The 21,858-nt window shown below is 41.9% G+C and overlaps 1 protein-coding gene across 7 annotated transcripts in view; it reads left to right on the top strand.

The window, feature by feature from the left end:
* Positions 1–1,277: 1,277 nt before the first annotated feature.
* phf21b (PHD finger protein 21B) overlaps positions 1,278–21,858 on the top strand; it is an 88,037-nt gene continuing 67,456 nt past the window's right edge. For 2 of the 7 annotated variants that reach the window (XM_029125281.2, XM_029125278.2), the window contains exons 1-3: positions 1,279–1,533; positions 1,937–1,969; positions 2,254–2,319. In XM_029125281.2, coding sequence (XP_028981114.2) covers positions 1,480–1,533; positions 1,937–1,969; positions 2,254–2,319 — 153 coding nt within the window. In that variant the 5' untranslated portion in view covers positions 1,279–1,479. Of the gene's footprint in view, positions 1,534–1,615; positions 1,654–1,698; positions 1,836–1,936; positions 1,970–2,253; positions 2,320–21,858 lie in introns of those variants that run through there. The other 5 variants (XM_029125279.2, XM_034297153.1, XM_029125282.2 and 2 more) reach the window with 5 other exon arrangements.

The following is a 21,858-nucleotide window of genomic DNA, read 5'->3' as shown; positions in this document are numbered from 1 at the left end:
AATGTATTTGTGTGAGCAAAACGTCACACTCGCTACTTGCTGTTAGCTGTTAGCTGTTAGCTATGACCCGTTTCTCTCTGAGAACAAAATGGCTAACTCCTCCTGTAGAGCAGTCTGTTTCTGATGATGCTTACTAACTTTAGCTTGTTGTTTATTTTTGGTATTTTGTATTGTGAATTGATCTTCTGTATATTAGTTAGAAATACAAAGAAAGATATAGAACAGTGTTGTTTGCAAATCCAGCAGAACATTTTGATAACTACCTTGAACAACTGCCTAATTATTACATTAATTGTAATTAATACAATTTCAATTATTACAACAATTATTACGCCTATAAAGAAAAGATGGGAATCCTTGGGTTAACCTGGTCAGAGGAAGTGTACTGTCAAAGGAATAGGGTGCAGTTTATGTATTCAAACTTGATCAATAAGAGGAGAACTCAACCTTTAAATGACCTCACCTCAGCTTGGTGGTTCTAGTGAGTAGATTGACAGATAGGTTTCAAGACTGCTGTGCTAAATGTTACTGTCCTGTAATCATGTCATTCTGTAAACACTGCCCATTCATTTTTCTTTACTGCGACAATTATGGATACTCTGTCAACTGAACCTGGTAGAAACGATAAGAAACTATATAAACATTCACATTTTCACATGCTGCTTTGAATAAGCCGCACTGATTAATATATAAAAAAGTATCTCCATGAAATCAGTATACACAATGTCCCTTGCAGGATGTTAAATTAAAGAACAGGCCTAGCAGTGTATTCACTTTTCTATCAACCCTTTAGTAACAATAGCCTACAACATCGCCTACATAACAATGGGCATCTTATTATATTTGAAAAGCACAAGCTGGTAAACAGAACAATGCACTCTACACTTCTGTACATTCTTGGACAAGCCCTGCACTCGTGCACATTATTGGACTTAGTAAATTACTTAGCTATCGTTGCAATAATGTGGACTGCCTGTGTGTCTTTTCAAGAGTGCGCATGACTGAGTGTATGCTTGTTTGATAGAGGGGGAGAGAAAGACAGACGAGGGTAGAGTTCTGTTCTTCTTTCACTGCTCCATCCGGGAACTTTCGAATTAGCATTGACAGCCGAAGCGCAACTTTTCCCCAGGCAAAGTGAAATCAAGCCGCGCACTCGGACAAAATATAGTCCCCACTATTCAATTCAAAATTATTGAAAAAAAACGATATCACAGGTTTGGATCGGATGCGTCGAAGCGACGTAATTTTTGGACTGGATCAGTCCAGGTGCTGAAATCTTTCCGCCGTCTTTGGAGCACTTTGCACAGTGGCGTAAAGTGAGTGATGAGTCCTCTACACAGCAAAGAAGCGAGAACTTGCTTTGCAGCCTGAGTAGTTCTTCTTTCGATTGTTATTGTCGCTTTAAACAAATATTTAATTCACTTTAACTTCACGTTGATTACATTGAAAGTGGGATAAAAGTGTTTTTGGAGTCGGAACATGGAACTACAAGGCCTACAAGAGGCGTTGAAAGTAGAGATCCAATGTCATCAGGTAAAATCAAACATCGTATTATTCTACCCTTATTGGTCTTTTGAGCGAGTGAGAGCTGTGTTGAAAAAAAATCAGAGGGGCATCAAACGTGAGATGATTGTATTCCGAGCGAGAAAATAAGTATGTGCTCTGCTATTTCGCTTTTATGTTTGGTGACGCCATAACATGCACTTTCAGATGAGACTCGGCTACTTTTCAGAGTAGTTTGGTAGTGTCGTGGGTCTGTTTTGAGCAACAAGAATTGGGAGTAATAATGCGGTGGAGCAGTGTGGCGAGCCGAACGCGACCTGAATATTTATGAGGTGCTAGAAACTGACTCGGTCTATGCTCGTTGCTTTGTTCCCCTTTGCGTACTAAACTTGAAACACTTTTCTAATGACTGTTTCGTTCTTTTTCCGTTTAGAAACTAGTTGCACAGATGAAGCAAGATCCGCAGGTAAATGTCTCTTTCTGAAGCCTTGCAGTCGCCCTTTAGTCTAAGCTAGTTGTATTGGGAGTGTGGCAGGAAACTTTATCAGTATAAATCTCGTCTTTTCATTTAACCCTCTTTCCTTAGCGACGATTCCAGCTACTTTGTCCTCAATGTGACTTTGGTTTATAACGCAACGACATAAGTTTTCTATGAGTCGACGTTGAGTGTATGCTTGTTAGGCTACACCTGATGTTTTGGTGCTGTTTATTATCATTTTATTACACTGATAATGTTTTGTTTAATTGTAGGATGGAGAGCTTAAGAAACAACTACACGAAAGGCACGCCAGAATAACAGCCCTAAGCGAAAAACAAGTAAGATCCCATGCATATGTTTGCTTTTTTATAAGTTATTATAAATTACCTTTCATGTCACGGCGTAGCCTTATATTGTCTGAGACCGTTATGTTCGGGACAATGAGCTGATATAAAATGTTCTAAAGTAAAGGAATGTATTTAGTATTCGCTCCGCTAAAGTCGATATGTGGCACAAGTCCTCAACCGTAGCAGGTGATTCTGTCCCAATACTCTAAGTTGTGTAACATGAAATGTTGAAAAATTTAGCGTCCATTTTGAGTAAGTCGACATGTTTCAGGGGAGAAAGAAATGATATGCTGAAGTATCCCATCTGTAGGCTACTTTTTTACACATTAAGTGTTAAGTTTTTACTAATATGACTATGCATAGATAATCATCGCCGAATGATTACGTTTGTTTTTGGCCTCTAAATTGACTTTATTTGTTACTTTATAGCCAGTCTTGGGCTATTATTTCTTCTTGGTCACATGACAGTGAAGGTTGCTTTTGATTCGATCCCTGCTTACACTTTCACTTTTTTACTACATCTCGTATTAAACGTTAACCAAGATTAACTTTTGGCTTCCAGTTAGTCGTTCAAGTTATAGGTGTGTATTAATAGTTCATATTTTTAAGTGTAGAAAGGATCACTTGGTTACAGAAGAGCTCTTCCGCCCAGAGCGCGGTGCTATTTTTCAGCACTACTAACAGATGCCGTAGAACGCTTAAAGTCACAATGCTCGTTCTAATGTGCCTGGCTGAATTATGAAGTTACCGAAGGTTCTAAGGAAGACAATATTAACATTGTTAAGTCTAAATATATACTATAGAAGTCAAATCGGTCGTTGTTGAAGTATGTTTGTTTTGTTATGAAGCGTTGTGCATTTGCTTAAGTTAGATCGATTCCTTTTCCTTAGGAATGCAGTTTTCAGTACTTGAGCACTGAACAGCGCCTTGATTTTTTTACCGTTCGCATTTAAACGTTTTAAAACCCAGAGCAAACGTGATTTTGGCAGCTTATCTAGTGAAACGATGCTTTTGTTTTTACGTATTTAATTGGCATTAGCTACTTAAGCCTTTCACAGTATGTATTTGTTGTAGTGATTTCGTAAAGCGCTTCAGTTTGGTAGTGGATGCTTCCATTTTGTGCCGAGAAGGGGTGTTGGTTTCTTCCTAACATGGAGAAAAAGTCTGCGGAGTTTCTCGGAGGGGGGATGGGCCCCATTCATGCCGAACATTACCATTTTGATTGCTTTGATGCTGTTTTTGGTGGAGGGGGAGGGGAGAGAGAAAAGAGAGAAAGACCGAGTCAGCAGTAGCACAGCCTGGGATGTTTAATCACTGGTTAGGGCCGATTCCCCTTCTTCTATTAGAGGAATATGACCCCTATGCTGTTAGGCTGGGGCTATGCTTCTGCTAGAGACTCTGCATTGACACCAGTATCTCATTGTCTTTAGAAAACCTTCTGTAGGGGCACTAACAGTACCTATCACTTAAGGAGCATAGCTTTGTTAACTTTGTTTATGTCAAAGTTTATCTTTGGTTCTAAACAGGATATTTGTAAACATACTATTTATATCATATTCAGACAATTTATTTAAGCTTAAATTATTGCAAGAAAATACAGTTTAATTGTTCTTGCTCTATAAAACAAAAGGTGTTTATTACAAATACAGTACAACATATAAAAAATAAGTAACTTTCTAAATGAGAAAAATCACAGCAACCTAATAAAGTTACAATCACACAGACATATACACTCTGTATGCCTGACCAAATGTGTCTTACCAGATGTCTTACCACATGTCTCTTACCAAATGTGTTTGTGTCTTACCAAATGTGTCTTACACAATGCTTTCAGTTTTTTGCTGCACCTGTCGTTTACTAAGTTATTTTGTGTACACCTGTTTTTTACTAAGCATGTGATGTATGCAATGGGATTATAGTACAAAACACAATTACCTGATATTTCAGCTCCTTGTAGAGTACATTTCCAGTGACATTTCCTTGCCAATACCAGTCCTGTATGGTATAGCTAGCCCATACCAACCCTGTATGGTTTACCTAGCCAATACCAGTCCTGTATGGTTTACCTAGCCAATACCAGTCCTGTATGGTTTACCTAGCCAATACCAACCCTGTATGGTTTACCTAGCCAATACCAGTCCTGTATGGTTTACCTAGCCAATACCAGTCCTGTATGGTTTACCTAGCCAATACCAACCCTGTATGGTTTACCTAGCCAATACCAGTCCTGTATGGTTTACCTAGCCAATATCAGTCCTGTATTGTTTACCTAGCCAATACCAATCCTGTATGGTTTACCTAGCCAATACCAGTCATGTATTGTTTATCTAGCCAATACCAGCCCTGTATGGTTCCAAACTACTCTTGTAAAATTCGACAACCTCTTCTGAGTTTGGCATGCAAAAATATCCTAAAACCTGGCCTGAAACTAGCCTAAATACTAGCATTAAACCGTCTTAAACTAAATTATCTGCTGAACCAAACTACTCTGCAGACGTCTATATACAAGGATGTAGGCATATATGTTTATACTGTGTATTTTTTAGGACTTATCTTGACTGATTGGATCTGGAATGGGAGGCAGCCACCCAGCCAGTCAGCCAGCCAATCAGTCAGTCATCCAGTCTGTCATTTAGTCAGTCATTCAGCCAAGGACTCAGTCAGCCAGTCAGCTCACCAGCCAGTCTGTCAGTTGTTCTGTCATCCAGCCAGCCAGCCAGCGAGTCAGTCAGTCAGTAAGTTAGTTCACCAGCCAGTCAGTCAAAAGTTCAATCACACAGCTAGTCATTCAGTCATCCAGGCAACCAACCAGTTTGACCTTGAGTTTCCCTCTGGTGACTGGCAGCAGTGTCTCTTCTTCTTGATTCCATCACTGTGAGGCAGTTGGGAACTGTGCTGTTCATACATTCCTTTTGATTTCTGTGAAACTTGACTTGCTCATGGTTACATCATTGAATCAGTCAGTTCTGTCAGGTAAAGTGCTGCCCCTGTGGGAGAACGACATGTAAAACCCTCCTGGGTTCCATCTAGAACCTTCTGTGGAAACGGTTGTGCAAGGAACCAAAAAAGATTTTATCTGGAACCCAAAAGGGTTCTTCAAGCAGAATAATCATACTGTGTTCTATGTAGAGTCTAGACCACATTATTGCATATTTGAATGTGAGGTCAGGAGGTGTTTCTAATGATGAGGCAGCTGACCGAACTGGTTAGGTTTTAATCCCAGAAATAAAAATGGATTAACAACGTCAACATGACTCCAGCTAATTCCAGGTAACTAGAAGTGGAGGTTACTGGTATAACTTATTTATCTGTTGTTTCTGTTGTTACCAAGGCTGCTGTTAGTCAGAGCAGGAAGTGGGATTATCAGTCGGAACAAACATGCTAATTAATTTACTAATGTGAGAGCATAGCCATTACATTCTGTTGCTCCGAGTGTTGTACTTACACCTACACTAACATCATGGTTGCAGAGGAAGTTATGCATGTTCTGACAGAAAGAGAGAGGGGGAGAGAGAGAGACAGAGAGAGAGAGAGAGAGAGAGAGAGGGAGAGAAACAGTTGTCACATTTACAAAAGGTGTTCACACAGAGTCAAAAGAATAAGAAGAAGGATAGGATGGAATGAGAAAGGAAAGAGCAAGAGGGAGAGAGGGAGGGATTGAAAGAGAGGAAGTGGGGAACAAAGGAGAGAGAGAGCAACAGGGAAGAAGACAGAGTTATGAAGCTTAAAGAAGAAGATTAATCAGAGAAACAACCGGACACAGATTGACCAACAGACAGACCCAGAGACAAACCATCAGACACACAGACTGACAGACCCACAGACATATAGACCGACTGACCAACAGACACACAGACTGACAGACCCACAGACAGACCCACTGACAGACAGACTTATAGACCGACAGACAGACTTATAAACCAACAGCCCTACAGACACACAGACAGACTTATAGACCGACAGACAGACTTATAAACCGACAGACTGACCAACAGACAGACTTATAAACCGACAGCCCTGCAGACGCACAGACAGACTCACAGACACAAACCGACTGCAAGACCCACAGACCCACTAACACAGACAAACCAACAGACACATCGACTGACAGACCCACAAACCAACACAAATTAATAAGGATCGACCAAAATGCCCTGTAGAGGGCCAGTTACGACTACCCTGTAGAGGACCAGTGACTGCTGCCCTGTAGAGGACCAGTGACTGCTGCCCTGTAGAGGACCAGTGACGGCTGCCCTGTAGAGGACCAGTGACGGCTGCCCTGTAGAGGACCAGTGACTGCTGCCCTGTAGAGGACCAGTGAAAGGCTTCCCTGTAGGGGGCCAGTGGCCTGAATATGATCAGTGTTGTTCCTGAATACCCTACATACCTACACATCAGATTGTGTATAAACCAGAAAAGGTGGCCATGTTAAAGGAGCCAACTACTGACACCCCCCCGAAACAGAAGTGTCCTGTTCCCTGTAGTTCATCCAATGTTTTGTAGTGTGCAGCTTTAGTGTTCATATTTATTATACAAGTGTACTATATTCTAGTGTTTTGTAGTCTGTATTATTACTGTAGTGCTATGCTGAGAACACTGTTCCTTTGTGATGGGGAATGGAGAAGATTAAAAATATCTACAGAACTCACTATAACATTAAACGACAGGACACTGTTACTGAGATGTACTGATGTTCCTAAAGACAAACTGACTGTTACTGAGATGTGCTGATGTTCAGAGAGACAAAATTACTTACTGAGATGTTCTGATGTTCAGAAAGACAAACGGACTGTTACTGAGATGTTCTGATGTTCAGAAAGACAAAATGACTTACTGAGATGTTCTGATGTTCAGAAAGACAAATGGACTGTTACTAAGATGTTCTGATGTTCAGAAAGACAAAATGACTGTTACTAAGATGTTCTGATGTTCAGAAAGACAAAATGACTGTTACTAAGATGTTCTGATGTTCAGAAAGACAAACTGGCTTACTGAGATGTTCTGATGTTCAGAAAGACAAACTGACTTACCGAGATGTTCTGATGTTCAGAAAGACAAACTGACTTACTGAGATGTTCTGATGTTCAGAAAGATTGTCGGTAGACCCTTTTTGTCAGTAGACATTCATTTGAAGAATTAAAGGGGTAGTACATTTTCTTTCAAGCTCTCCAGCTAATTAATAATTTGTCATAACAACATTGGTTTATTTGGCATCTCGCAGGTTCACTGGGTGTCCCAGATGAGCTTGGGGCCTAGAGAGACACATTCTGGGAATGGAGTCCGAGAGCCAGGGAGGGGACTGGGCATGGGCACAACTTTACGTCCTGGTCTGACATGGGCCTACAGGCCTGGCTTCCTGACAGACACCCAGGTGACACAGAGAGCCGGGGATGGACAGGGGGTGTGTATGACTGGCAGGCAGGGGGCAGGTAAAGGGCAACACATCTTCAGATAGCAGCAGGCTCTCTGTTAAATCACCCAGGACTGTAAATCTCAGGGCTATTGTCTCCTTGCAATCCTCCAGCTCTACAACACTATCCCAAATCGTGTCATATTACCCATATGGTGCACTACTTTGTGACACAGCCCCATGGTCTCAAGTCACAAATAGGGCACTATTTAGGAATTAGGGTGTCATTTAGAACATGTCCTTTCCTAGCCCCTCCAGGCCAATCCAAGCCTTTTGTTTGCCTGTTCCTTTAATCACTGCAGACAAACTGGAAGGCTAGAGGCCCTGTGTGTGTGTTTGTGTGTGTGTGTGTGTGTATGTATGTGTGTTTGTGTGTGTGTGTTTCTCTGACTAATTAAAAGCACAACTCTGCCATGACTCCTCCACTGGGAGGGGTTGGGGGGTACTTTTTATTGCTACCCATAATGCAATGTGGGGGATGCAGATGGGGGATGTCTGTCAGTCTTAATTGTCATAGTATAGGATGCTGTAGACTTTAAAGATAAGTTTAGAGCATTTGTCGTTTTTCCATTTGAAGTGTTTCCTCTGTAATGTCTGTTTCATGGTGTAGCTATCCTATGTTTCCAATTTTACCTATCTCGTCAAATCCTCTCCCGCTGTGCTAAAATAAACTTCTGGAAAGATACTTCGAGCCAGTTAGGGTCACTAGTGCTGAAGATTAAAGACTGAAGGTGTTGGAGTGTACCTGGTTTGGGGCTGACAGGAACAATTCCTGCTGAAATAGATGGAAGTGTGTCTGTGTTCCAATGTGAGAAGGAACTGTGTGACGGAACGGAATTGAACAGTAGTTTATCATTCTTTATTTTTCCCACAGTAGAATTTAATAACATTATTCGACTTCAGGGGTGGCAAAATCTGTTGTTGCTGACACTTAGCAAGGCAGCTAACCCTGATTGGTCAGATTGCTCAGTCAATTTACCAGATTATATAAGTGTTATGGGATGGTTGATCTAGTTAATATGTTTCTGTTAAAACAGACTACCAGAAACTATCCCATGTTGACTATTGCCAGAAACTAACCCATGTTGACTATTACCAGAAACTATCCCATGTTGACTATTACCAGAAACTATCCCATGTTGACTATTACCAGAAACTAACCCATGTTGACTATTACCAGAAACTAACCCATGTTGACTATTACCAGAAACTAACCCATGTTGACTATTACCAGACACTATCCCATGTTGACTATTACCAGAAACTAACCCATGTTGACTATTACCAGAAACTAACCCATGTTGACTATTACCAGAAACTAACACATGTTGACTATTACCAGACACTATCCCATGTTGACTATTACCAGAAACTATCCCATGTTGACTATTACCAGAAACTAACCCATGTTGACTATTGCCAGAAACTAACCCATGTTGACTATTACCAGACACTAACCCATGTTGACTATTACCAGACACTAACCCATGTTGACTATTACCAGAAACTAACCCATTTCTCTTTCCCTTCTCTCTGGGGTTTCCTCCCACCCTGTCTCTCCTTAACTCCTTCTCTCTGGGGTTTCCTCCCACCCTGTCTCTCCTTACCTTCTTCTCTCTTTGGTTTCCTCCCACCCTGTCTCTCCTTACCTCCTTCTCTCTGTGGTTTCCTCCCACCCTTTCTCTCCTTACCTCCTTCTCTCTGTGGTTTCCTCCCACCCTTTCTCTCCTTACCTCCTTCTCTCTGTGGTTTCCTCCCACCCTGTCTCTCCTTACCTCCTCTCTGTGGTTTCCTCCCACCCTGTATCTCCTTACCTCCTTCTCTCTTTGGTATCCTCCCACCCTGTCTATCCTTACCTCCTTCTCTCTGTGGTTTCCTCCCACCCTGTATCTCCTTACCTCCCTCTCTGTTTCTTTCTCCTTTTTTGTATCTCTCTCTCTGTTTTCCTCCTATTATGTTGGGCTTGTAGAAAAACACTTTTCTAAGAAGTCGTCAGATTTCTCATCCTCCTGACAGCTGCAGTTAGTTAGGTCGTATGCAAGGCTGCCTGAATTAAACTGTCATCACTCTATTACTGTTAATGTTGACTAAATAGGGTTAATCAAACCCTGGATCACTTCTGAGTTGGATAGTGGGAGGAGAGGAGAGAAAAAAGAGAGAAAGACAGAGTGAATAAATAATAAACAGTATTCCTTCATTTGGTTAATTATACTGACTGTCTTTTCATGTAATGGTTTAAAGACAGCGGAAAGTTCTAGACCTGACCTCAAATAAAAATGCACAAGCTCAGTCTCTACTACTTTTGTTAACAAACACCTTTCTAGTTTCATATCTTTTGTTTTGATGTTTTCAGCCTATGGCTGCATATATACTCAGGTTGTTCTGTGTCTGATATTACTACATCAACTAAGAGGTGAGTAAGGTGGAAGTTCGGTGGAGTGGAGCTTCATACTTTACTCCTCCACAAAGGGCAGGCCTGTTGTCAAGGAGCCAGGAGGTTAAAGTTCACAGGAAGCTACACAACAACAGAGATATAATTTAAAACAACTATTATCCTCTAAACACACAACTGGTATCCTCTAAACACACAACTGGTATCCTCTAAACACACAACTGGTATTCTCTAAACATACAATTGGTATCCTCTAAACACACAACTGGTATCCTCTAAACATACAACTGATATTCTCTAAACATACAACTGGTATCCTCTAAACACACAACTGATGTCCACTAAACATAAACCCTATATATAAACCCTTAAAAGAATACTATTCTTTAAACATACAAATAAAATCCTATAAACATATGACTAGTGTCCTAAAACTACAACCTTTTAAATATACAGCCGCTATGCACTACACATAAAACTACAACCCTCTAAATATACAGCCGCTATCCACTAAACATAAAACTACAACCCTCTAAATATACAGCCGGTATCCACTAAACATAAAACTACAACCCTCTAAATATACAGCCGGTATCCACTAAACATACAACAACAACCCTCTAAATATACAGCCGGTATCCACTGAACATAAAACTACAACCCTCCTAAATATACAGCCGGTATCCACTAAACATAAAACTACAACCCTCCTAAATATACAGCCGGTATCCACTAAACATAAAACTACAACCCTCTGAATATACAGCCGGTATCCACTAAACATAAAACTACAACCCTCTAAATATACAGCCGGTATCCACTGAACATAAAACTACAACCCTCCTAAATATACAGCCGGTATCCACTAAACTTAAAACTACAACCCTCCTAAATATACAGCCGGTATCCACTAAACATAAAACTACAACCCTCTAAATATACAGCCGGTATCCACTAAACATAAAACTACAACCCTCTAAATATACAGCCGGTATCCACTAAACATAAAACTACAACCCTCCTAAATATACAGCCGGTATCCACTAAACATAAAACTACAACCACCTAAATATACAGCCGGTATCCACTGAACATAAAACTACAACTCTCTAAATATACAGCCGGTATCCACTAAACATAAAACTACAACCCTCTAAATATACAGCCGGTATCCACTGAACATAAAACTACTATGAAATGAGGGAAGGCCAGAGGAAGGCGAGAGAAGGGAGGTTAAAGGAGTACATGGAGTAAGAGAGAGGGGAGGTTAAAGGAGTACATAGAGTAAGAGAGAGGGGAGGTTAAAGGAGTACATAGAGTAAGAGAGAGGGGAGGTTAAAGGAGTACGTAGAGTAAGAGAGAGGGGAGGTTTAAGGAGTACATAGAGTAAGAGAGAGGGGAGGTTAAAGGAGTACATAGAGTAAGAGAGAGGGGAGGTTAAAGGAGAGGAGCAGTGCAGAGGAGACGATGAGGGGATGAGAGAGGAGCAGGGTGGAAGGATAGATAGCAAGAGGGTGAATCCTCCTATCTGAAGCAAAAGCTGCTTTCCACCCCAAATATCCCTGACATGACAATATACCAGAATAAAGAAGACAGAACGAGCCAGCGGCGGAATATGTCCAGTTGACACAATGTAACTTGTCTGAAAGCATTTTTAAATTCTCTACATCAGTAGCATAAACCAAAACAGCTGTCACATTGTTTTAAATGTGGTCATTGTTAAGCATGAATAACTTTCACTTCTTTTGTAAAATGCTTCAATGATCAGGATCAGGCAAGGGATTAAGAGCAGGATCTGAATAAGATGTCTGGGTATTATCAACATTTTATCATGAATTAATAGAAATCATCTTTGTCTTTTTAAGATCAAGCATCAACAGCCTCAGTCTGAAGGATTACGGGTCAAAACCCTTAAGTCCCAATGGTCAAGGGTCAACTGCCTTAGTTGCCTTAGTCCAAACGTCAACCACCTTAGTCCAAAGGGCTTGGGGTCTTGAGTCTAAATGGTCAGTAGTCTCAGTCTAAAGGGTCAACACCCATAGACAAAATAGTCAACTGCCTCAGTTTAAATAGTCAACTGCCTCAGTCTAAATGGTCAACCGCCTCAGTCTAAATGGTCAACTGGCTCAGTCTAAATGGTCAACTGGCTCAGTCTAAATGGTCAACTGCCTCAGTCTAAATGGTCAACTGCCTCAGTCTAAATGGTCAACTGCCTCAGTCTAAATGATCAAGGGTCATGTGCCTTAGTATAAAGGGTCAATAGTGTAACTCTAAAGGATCAAGTGTCAACACCAATAGTCTAAATGGTCAACAATCTTTGAATCTGAATTGTTGAAGGTCTTGAGCCTTAGACTAAAGGGTCAACAGATTCAGACTAAAGGGTCAACAGATTCAGACTAAAGGGTCAGCATATTCAGACTAAAGGGTCAACAGATTCAGACTAAAGGGTCAACAGATTCAGACTAAAGGGTCCACAGATTCAGACTAAAGGGTCAGCATATTCAGACTAAAGGGTCAACAGATTCAGACTAAATGGTCAGCAGATTCAGACTAAAGGGTCAACAGATTCAGACTAAAGGGTCAACAGATTCAGACTAAAGGGTCAGCATATTCAGACTAAAGGGTCAGCATATTCAGACTAAAGGGTCAACAGATTCAGACTAAAGGGTCAACAGATTCAGACTAAAGGGTCAGCAGATTCAGACTAAAGGGTCAACAGATTCAGACTAAAGGGTCTGCAGATTCAGACTAAAGGGTCAACAGATTCAGACTAAAGGGTCAACAGATTCAGACTAAAGGGTCCACATCCTCAGTTTAAAGGGGTAAACAGCCTCTTATAGTCTCCCTCCAAATTAATATCCAGCAAAAAAAGAATTGGGAGAGTCTAAAGAAAGGAACATTACAGGTTATGAATAAAGGGAAGCCTCTTTATGGATTTAAAACTGTCCTCAGCTCTGCTGTTGATTGGTTTTAGTGAGAAGTAGAGCACAACATTTGATTTGCCCTGGGCAGACATAGGTAGAGAATAAGGTGGCATTTGAGAAAATGATTAATTCAAAGGCCAAGGGCATCATAGCACTAACAATGTAATCTGACTATTCACTAGTCATACATCCAGGAACATCATTTATATAAGTGACTATTCACTACAGTCATACATCCAGGAACATCATTTATATAAGTGACTATTCACTACAGTCATACATCCAGGAACATCATTTATATAAGTGACTATTCACTACAGTCATACATCCAGGAACATTGTTTATATAAGTGACTATTCACTACAGTCATACATCCAGGAACATAATTTATATAAGTGACTATTCACTACAGTCATATATCCAGGAACATCGTGTATATAAGTGACTATTCACTACAGTCATACATCCAGGAACATCGTGTATATAAGTCACTATTCACTACAGTCATACATCCAGGAACAACGTGTATATAAGTGACTATTCACTACAGTCATACATCCAGGAACATAATGTATATAAGTGACTATTCACTACAGTCATACATCCAGGAACATCATGTAAATAAGTGACTATTCACTACAGTCATACATCCAGAAACATCATGTATATAAGTGACTATTCACTACAGTCATACATCCAGGAACATCATGTATATAAGTGACAATTCACTACAGTCATACATCCAGGAACATCATGTATATAAGTGACTATTCACTACAGTCATACATCCAGGAACATCATCTATTTATGTCAGTATTCATTACAGTCATAGATCCAGGAACAGTATTTATATTAGTGAATATTCGCTACAGTCATACATCCAGGAACATAATGTATATAAGTGACTTTTCACTACAGTCATACATCCAGGAACATCATGTATATTAGTGACTATTCACTACAGTCATACATCCAGGAACATCATGTTTATAAGTGACTATTCACTACAGTCATACATCCAGGAACATCATCTATTTAAGTCAGTATTCACTACAGTCATAGATCCAGGAACAATATTTATATTAGTGAATATTCACTACAGTCATACATCCAGGAACATCATCTATTTAAGTCAGTATTCACTACAGTCATACATCCAGGAACATCATCTATTTAAGTCAGTATTCACTACAGTCATAGATCCAGGAACAATATTTATATTAGTGAATATTCACTACAGTCATGCATCCATGAACATTGTTTATATAATTGATTATTCTCTACAGTCAAACATCCAGGAACATAATTTCTTCAAGTTGTGTGGATAAGATGCTCAGCATTAGTTAATAACAATTACAGTATGATTCTGTGCTTAATCCATAATCCCCTTACATGCAAAATAAACATTTTATGATGAAGTGTACAAGAATTGTGCTTCTTTCATGTGAAAACCATTGGCCTACATATGGGCATGTTTTCACAGGAGAATGGACACGAGTTGGAGAGAGTTACTAATTTTCTTTATGCAACGTTTTCTTATAGTCTTTTATTTTTATTTGACACGTGTTTTATTTATTGAATATTGTTTTTTACATGGCAGTGTAAACACATTTTTCTCATGCCCACAAAGCTCTTTAAATTTAAATTGAATTGAAAGAAAGTCTCTTGTTGTTATTGAACCTCTAGCTTTGGCAATACGGTTGTAATAACTGTCATGCTAATTAAGCTGAATTGAATTGAATTGAAAGAAAGGCCGGAATGGAGGGAGACATAGAGGGAGGGAGACATAGAGGGAGGGAGACATAGAGGGAGGGAGACATAGAGGGAGAGAGACATAGAGGGAGGGAGACAAAGGGAGAGAGACATAGAGGGAAGGAGAGAGACATAGAGGGAGGGAGACATAGAGGGATAGAGACATAGAGGGAGGGAGACATAGAGGGAGGGAGACATAGAGGGATAGAGACATAGAGGGAGGGAGACATAAAGGGATAGAGACAGAGGGAGAGAGACATAGAGGGAGGGAGACATAGAGGGAGGGAGACATAGAGGGAGGGAGACACAGAGGGAGAGAGACAGAGGGAGGGAGAGAGACATAGAGGGAGGGAGACATAGAGGGAGGGAGACATAGAGGAAGCTCTATTAGCAACTGTTTTAGTCTGAGGTATCTCCCATTTCTCTCTTTTTTTCTCCTTCGTGTTTCTGTTTTCTGTTTCTCTCTTCTTTCTCTCCCTCTCTGAGTGGGTAAGAGGTGTTCAAGGTGTTCCTTAGATTCAGACAGACACCATCCCACTGAGAGAGATGGAGAGAGAGGTCAGTTATAGGACAGGAGGGACAGCGAAACAGGATAATCACAATGCTATGTTAGTTAGGCTAAAATCCCTTGGTTACGGAAACCATTTCATGCCAAAATGTCTTCCTCAGACAAATGACATTCTGATTATGGTTCTGACATCTTGTCCTTTGCTTTTTATTTTCATGGTGGCTAAAACAGGTGAGTCTGCCTAGAAATGTTTCTATCCACCAGTAGCATCGGAATCGAGAAGTAGCACGCATTCTGTAACTCTTTAACGGTCTGGGTACAGATGTCTCAGTCAGACTCTGGAAATGGCCTGCTGTTGGCCACACCCCCTCTCTTTTTGCTCATTAACATATTACTTCTAGGCCACAATGTCCTCTTGTTTCTGTTTTATGCATTATTGACTCTGCTGTTGGCAGGCACCCTTTAAAGTAAAGAGGCTTTGGCGTCGCCAGGAAGAGAAGTGGAGCTCTGGATGTAACATGGCTGACTTCAAAGACCCTTTGAAAAATTGATCAGGTGGTTGGTGGAGGCTGAAAATATGTTTTGGACAGACATGCAGACAGACAGACATGTAGACAGACATGCAGACAGACAGACATGCAGACAGACATTGTCATATGGGTCTTTTCCTCACTGTCTCTTTTTCTCTCCATCCACCTGTCTGTCTGTCCTTCTCTCTCCACATTCACCTGTCTGTCTGTCTTTCTCTCTCCACATCCACCTGTCTGTCTGTCCTTCTCTCTCCACATCGACCTGTCTGTCTGTCTGTCTGTCCTTCTCTCTCCACATCCACCTGTCTGTCTGTCCTACTCTCTCCACATCCACCTGTCTGTCTGTCCTTCTCTCTCCATACATGCCCTTTCTCAATGTTTCACTCTGCATCTAACTCTCTCTTGGTCCTTCTTTCTGTGTCCCTCTCTCAATACTCCTCTCTCTCTCCATCTAACTCTCTCTCTGTCATTCTATCTGTCTTTATCATTGCAGAAGGTCTATTCGATAGATGTCTCTAGTGTCAGTAGGGGTTGGCAGAAGCAGTGGATAACAGTGTTTGGTTGGCAGTGGCAGTCATTGACCATAGATTGTTGGCAGTAGCAGTGGATGACAGTAGATGGTTGGCATAGGCAGTGGATGACAATAGATTGTTGGCAGTGGATGACAGTAGATGGTTAGTAGCGGCAGTGGTTGACAGTAGATGGTTGGTGGTGGCAGTGGTTGACAGTAGATGGTTGGTAGTGGCAGTGGTTGACAGTAGTTGGTTAGTAGTGGCAGTGGATGACAGTAGATGGTTAGTAGTGGCAGTGGATGACAGTAGATGGTTGGTAGTGGCAGTGGATGACAGTAGATGGTTGGTAGTGGCAGTGGATGACAGTAGATGGTTGGTAGTGGCAGTGGTTGACAGTAGATGGTTAGTAGTGGCAGTGGATGACAGTAGATGGTTGGTAGTGGCAGTGGATGACAGTAGATGGTTAGTAGTGGCAGTGGTTGACAGTAGATGGTTGGTAGTGGCAGTGGTTGACAGTAGATGGTTGGTAGTGGCAGTGGATGACAGTAGATGGTTGGTAGTGGCAGTGGTTGACAGTAGATGGTTGGTAGTGTCTGGTGGGTAACATCAGTGTCATGTTGCTGCTAGCCTGTGAAGAGCTGTCTGATCTAAATGCCTCCTTAGTGTTTAATCCTTTTTCTCTCTGTTCCTCTTTTCCTTTCTTCATCTCTCCCTTTTTCTTTTTCCCTGTTTCTCTCTCCTCTCCCCCTTCTCTCTCTCTCTCTCTCTCTCTCTCTCTCTTTCTCTCCCCCTCTCTCACTCCCTTTCTATCTATCTGATCTCCCACACAGATCAGTACCCTAGCTCAAGGCATCTCTGCTGTACCACAGATAATGCCTTTCTAGTTTGCCCAGAAAATAATCTTTTAAAATCCTTCTTAATCAAAGCGCTCGGTAACACAAACATCTGCAGCTGGGAGAAGTATCACAATAGAACTAAAACGCCACAAAGAATGTTTCAAACCGGGCTGTTTCTGTGGCTCAGAGACAGTTTTGGTGGTTGTAAATGACGAGGCATTGGTAGTGGTGTGATTTCAGGGCAGTGGTGTGATTTTAGGGTTGTGGTCTGATTTTAGGGTTGTGGTCTGATTTCAGGGTAGGGTTATGATTTCAGGCTAGTGGTGTGATTTCAGGCTAGTGGTGTGATTTCAGGCTAGTGGAGTGATTTCAGGCTAGTGGTGTGATTTCAGGGTGGTGGTGTGATTTCAGGGTAGTGGGGTTAAAGTTTCAGCATGCATGGCTCCTATTCCCTACATATATACACTCACCTAAAGCATCATTAGGAACACCTGTTACATTTTTCATGAATGCAATTATCTAAGTAACCAATCACATGACAGTTGCTTCAATGCATTTAGGGGTGTGGTCCTGCTCAAGACAATCTCCTGAACTCCAAACTGAATGTCAGAATGGGAAAGAAAGGTGATTTAAGCAATTTTGAGCTTGGCATGGTTGTTGGTGCCAGACGGGCCGGTCTGAGTATTTCACAATCTCAGTTACTGGGATTGTTACTGGGATTTTCACGCACAACCATTTCTAGGGTTTACAAAGTATGGTGTGTGGCAGTCCTGTGGGCAAAAATGCCTTGTTGATGCTAGAGGTCAGAGGAGAATGGGCCGACTGATTCAAGCTGATAGAAGAGCAACTTTGACTGAAATAACCACTCGTTACAACCAAGGTATGCAGCAAAGCATTTGTGAAGCCACAACACGCACAACCTTGAGGCAGATGGGCTACAACAGCAGAAGACCCCACCGGGTACCACTCATCTCCACTACAAATAGGAAAAGAGGCTACAATTTGCACAAGCTCACCAAAATTGGACAGTTGAAGACTGGAAGAATGTTGCCTGGTCTGATGAGTCTCGATTTCTGTTGAGACATTCAGATGGTAGAGTCAGAATTTGGCGTAAACAATGAGAACATGGATCCATTATGCCTTGTTACCACTGTGCAGGCTGCTGGTGGTGGTGTAATGGTGTGGGGGATGTTTTCTTGGCACACTTTAGGCCCCTTAGTGCCAATTGGGCATCGTTTAAATGCATCGGCCTACCTGAGCATTGTTTCTGACCATGTCCATCCCTTTATGACCACCATGTACCCATCCTCTGATGGCTACTTCCAGCAGGATAATGCACTATGTCACAAAGCTCGAATCATTTCAGATTGGTTTCTTGAACAACACTGAAATGGCCCCCACAGTCACCAGATCTCAACCCAATAGAGCAACTTTGGGATGTGGTGGAACAGGAGCTTCGTGCCCTGGATGTGCATCCCACAAATCTCCATCAACTGCAAGATGCTATCCTATCAATATGAGCCAACATTTCTAAAGAATGCTTTCAGCACCTTGTTGAATCAATGCCACGTAGAATTAAGGCAGTTCTGAAGGCGAAAGGGGGTCAAACACAGTATTAGTATGGTGTTCCTAATAATCCTTTAAGTGAGTGTACATTCATGCAATACCTTTGATTAGACACTTTATGTGCCCTGAGTCAGAGTTCAGCGATTGGATTCTAAGGCCATTGTTGTCCTTGCTTGTAAAAGCCTGTTGGTTTAAGGGGAACAGTATCCCCTTTAAGGCCATAATACAAAACAAGTGACTTCTAAGAATCAATCATTCAAAATGACTGAGGGTGGAGCAGAGAGATGGAGTTTAGGAGCGATGTGGTCTTTGATGTGGAGGGGCTCTGCAGTGGCATCTGGGAGTCAGGGAGGGTCTTGGTGGCAGAGAGGCCTGTGGGATATCTCTCCAGTTTCAAGCTAACCCCTCCCATACCCTGACTCATTCTGGCTGAACAACTTCAAAGTTTCAGGCCTTGGCTGTGAAACAAGTCTTTGAAGTCTGGATAAGAGACATATAGAATGTCCACAAGGTACTTTTGACTAGCATTGAGAGTTAAAACAACTGTCAAAATCCCAATACACTTTCCATTTTATTTATAGAGCACATTTTTTACATGAGCAGCCTTTCAAAGTGTTTAAACAAGTAAAATAGGGTATAGGTGTGAAATACCGGGATGATTTAGTGCAGTGAGAACCTTTGTCAGCGAAGCTCTGCTGGAAGGGGTACTGAGAGTGATGAAGTACATTGTTCACTAGGACAACACTGAGAACTGAATATAATATCCATCAGCCGAGGCCCACAGGTAACCTTTCATATGGAGAGGTCAAAAAGTCTTCTACAAATTAATTGAAAATGAAGAAACTACACAGCCTCAGAAACCAGATAAAATAAATTGCACTTTCATGATATAAAAGATGTCCTCAGCCAGTCGTTCTGTCCCCTAAACCTTACCCCTTAACCCTAAACCCCTAACCATAACCCCCTTAACCCTGACCATAACCCCCTTAACCCTGACCATAACCCCCTTAACCCTGAACATAACCCCCTTAACCCTGACCATAACCCCCTTTACACTGACCATAACCCCATTAACCCTGACCATAACCCCCTTTATCCTAACCATAACCCCCTTAACCCTGACCATAACCCCATTAACCCTGACCATAACCCCCTTTATCCTAACCATAACCCCCTTAACCCTGACCATAACCCCATTAACCCTGACCATAACCCCCTTTATCCTAACCATAACCCCCTTAACCCTGACCATAACCCCCTTAACCCTGACCATAACCCCCTTAACCATAACCATAACCACCTTAACCATAACACCCTTAACCCTGACCATAACCCCCTTAACCCTGACCATAACCACCTTAACCCTGACCATAACCCCCTTAACCCTGACCATAACCCCCTTAACCCTGACCATAACCCCCTTAACACTGACCATAACCCCATTAACCCTGACCATAACCCCATTAACCCTGACCATAACCCCCTTAACCCTGACCATAACCCCCTTAACCATAACCATAACCACCTTAACCATAACACCCTTAACCCTGACCATAACCCCCTTAACCATGACCATAACCACCTTAACCATAACCATAACCCCCTTAACCATAACCCCCTTAACCCTGACCATAACCCCCTTTATCCTAACATAAACCCTTGTCTGGTAGCATCTTCTCCTTCCTATTATCATGGCTGAGGAGGCCTGTTAGCTAATCAAAACAGGCTGAATGGACCCTTTATCACAGCTAAATGCAGCACATTATTCCTCCAGTGCCTGTTAAGATATTAAACCTGGTCCTGTGCCACTGCCAATGAGAATTAGCATGCACAGACAGCCCCAAATGGTGCCCTATTCCCTACATAGCGCACTAACTTTCCCCAGTGCCCTATTGGCTGAATAGGGAATAGGGTGCATTTTGGATCACTGCTTATAACTGAGTCACTCTCCTGAGAATAAATGTAACTGTTTATGCTCTCTTTCCTCTCCTTCCTGATAATGACGTTGGTGATGATGGTGGTGATGATGGTTATGTTGGTGGTGATGATGGTGGTGGTGATGATGGTCATGTTGGTGGTGATGATGGTGGTGGTGATGATGGTCATGATGGGAATGGTGATGATGGTGGTGATGAAGGTTATGTTGGTTGTGATGTTGGTTGTGATGTTGGTTGTGATGTTGGTGGTGATGTTGGTGATGATGTTGTGGTCATGATGGGGGTGGTGATGATGGTGGTCATGATGGCGGCGGTAATGATGGTGGTGGTGATGATGATAGTGTTGGAGGTGGTGATGATAGTGGTGATGTTGGTGGTGGGGATGATTATAGTATTGGAGGTGGTGATGATAGTGGTGATGTTGGTGGTGGGGATGATTATAGTATTGGAGGTGGTGATGATAGTGGTGATGTTGGTGGTGGGGATGATGATAGTGTTGGAGGTGGTGATGATAGTGGTTATGTTGGTGGTGGGGATGATGATAGTGTTGGAGGTGGTGATGATAGTGGTGATGTTGGTGGTGGTGATGATGGTGGTGATGGTGGTCATGATGGGGGTGGTGATGATTGTGGTGGGGATTGTTAGTTGGTGGTGATGTTGGTGGTGATGGTGGGGGTGTGATGATGGTGGTCATGATGGGGGCGGTGATGATGGTGGTGTTGGAGGTGGTGATGTTAGTGGTGATGTGGGTGGTGGTGACGATGATGGTGATGGTGGTGATGATGATAGTGTTGGAGGTGGTGATGATGGTGGTGATGATGTTGGTGGTCATGATGGGGGTGTTGATGATGGTGGTCATGATGGGGGCGGTGATGATGGGGGCGGTGATGATGATAGTGATGGAGGTGGTGATGATGGTGGTGTTGGTGGTGGTGATGATAGTGGTGATGATGGTGGTCATGATGGGGGTGGTGATGATGGTGGTGGTGATGATGATGGTGGTGATGATGGTAGTTATGAAGATGATGGTGATGTAGCTGATACAGATGGCCGCTGAGCTGATTCATTGATCAACCATCTAGTTTCTAGTAGTGTATTTATTGGTCAGTTCAGTAAGTACTGAATTCTAATTGTTATTTAAAAATAGTTCCCATTATATATTT

This window comes from Esox lucius, chromosome 14 (genome assembly GCF_011004845.1).
Source record: "Esox lucius isolate fEsoLuc1 chromosome 14, fEsoLuc1.pri, whole genome shotgun sequence".
In the NCBI taxonomy this organism is placed as follows: Eukaryota; Metazoa; Chordata; class Actinopteri; order Esociformes; family Esocidae; genus Esox; species Esox lucius.
This window is presented reverse-complemented; position numbering and strand designations above follow the sequence as displayed.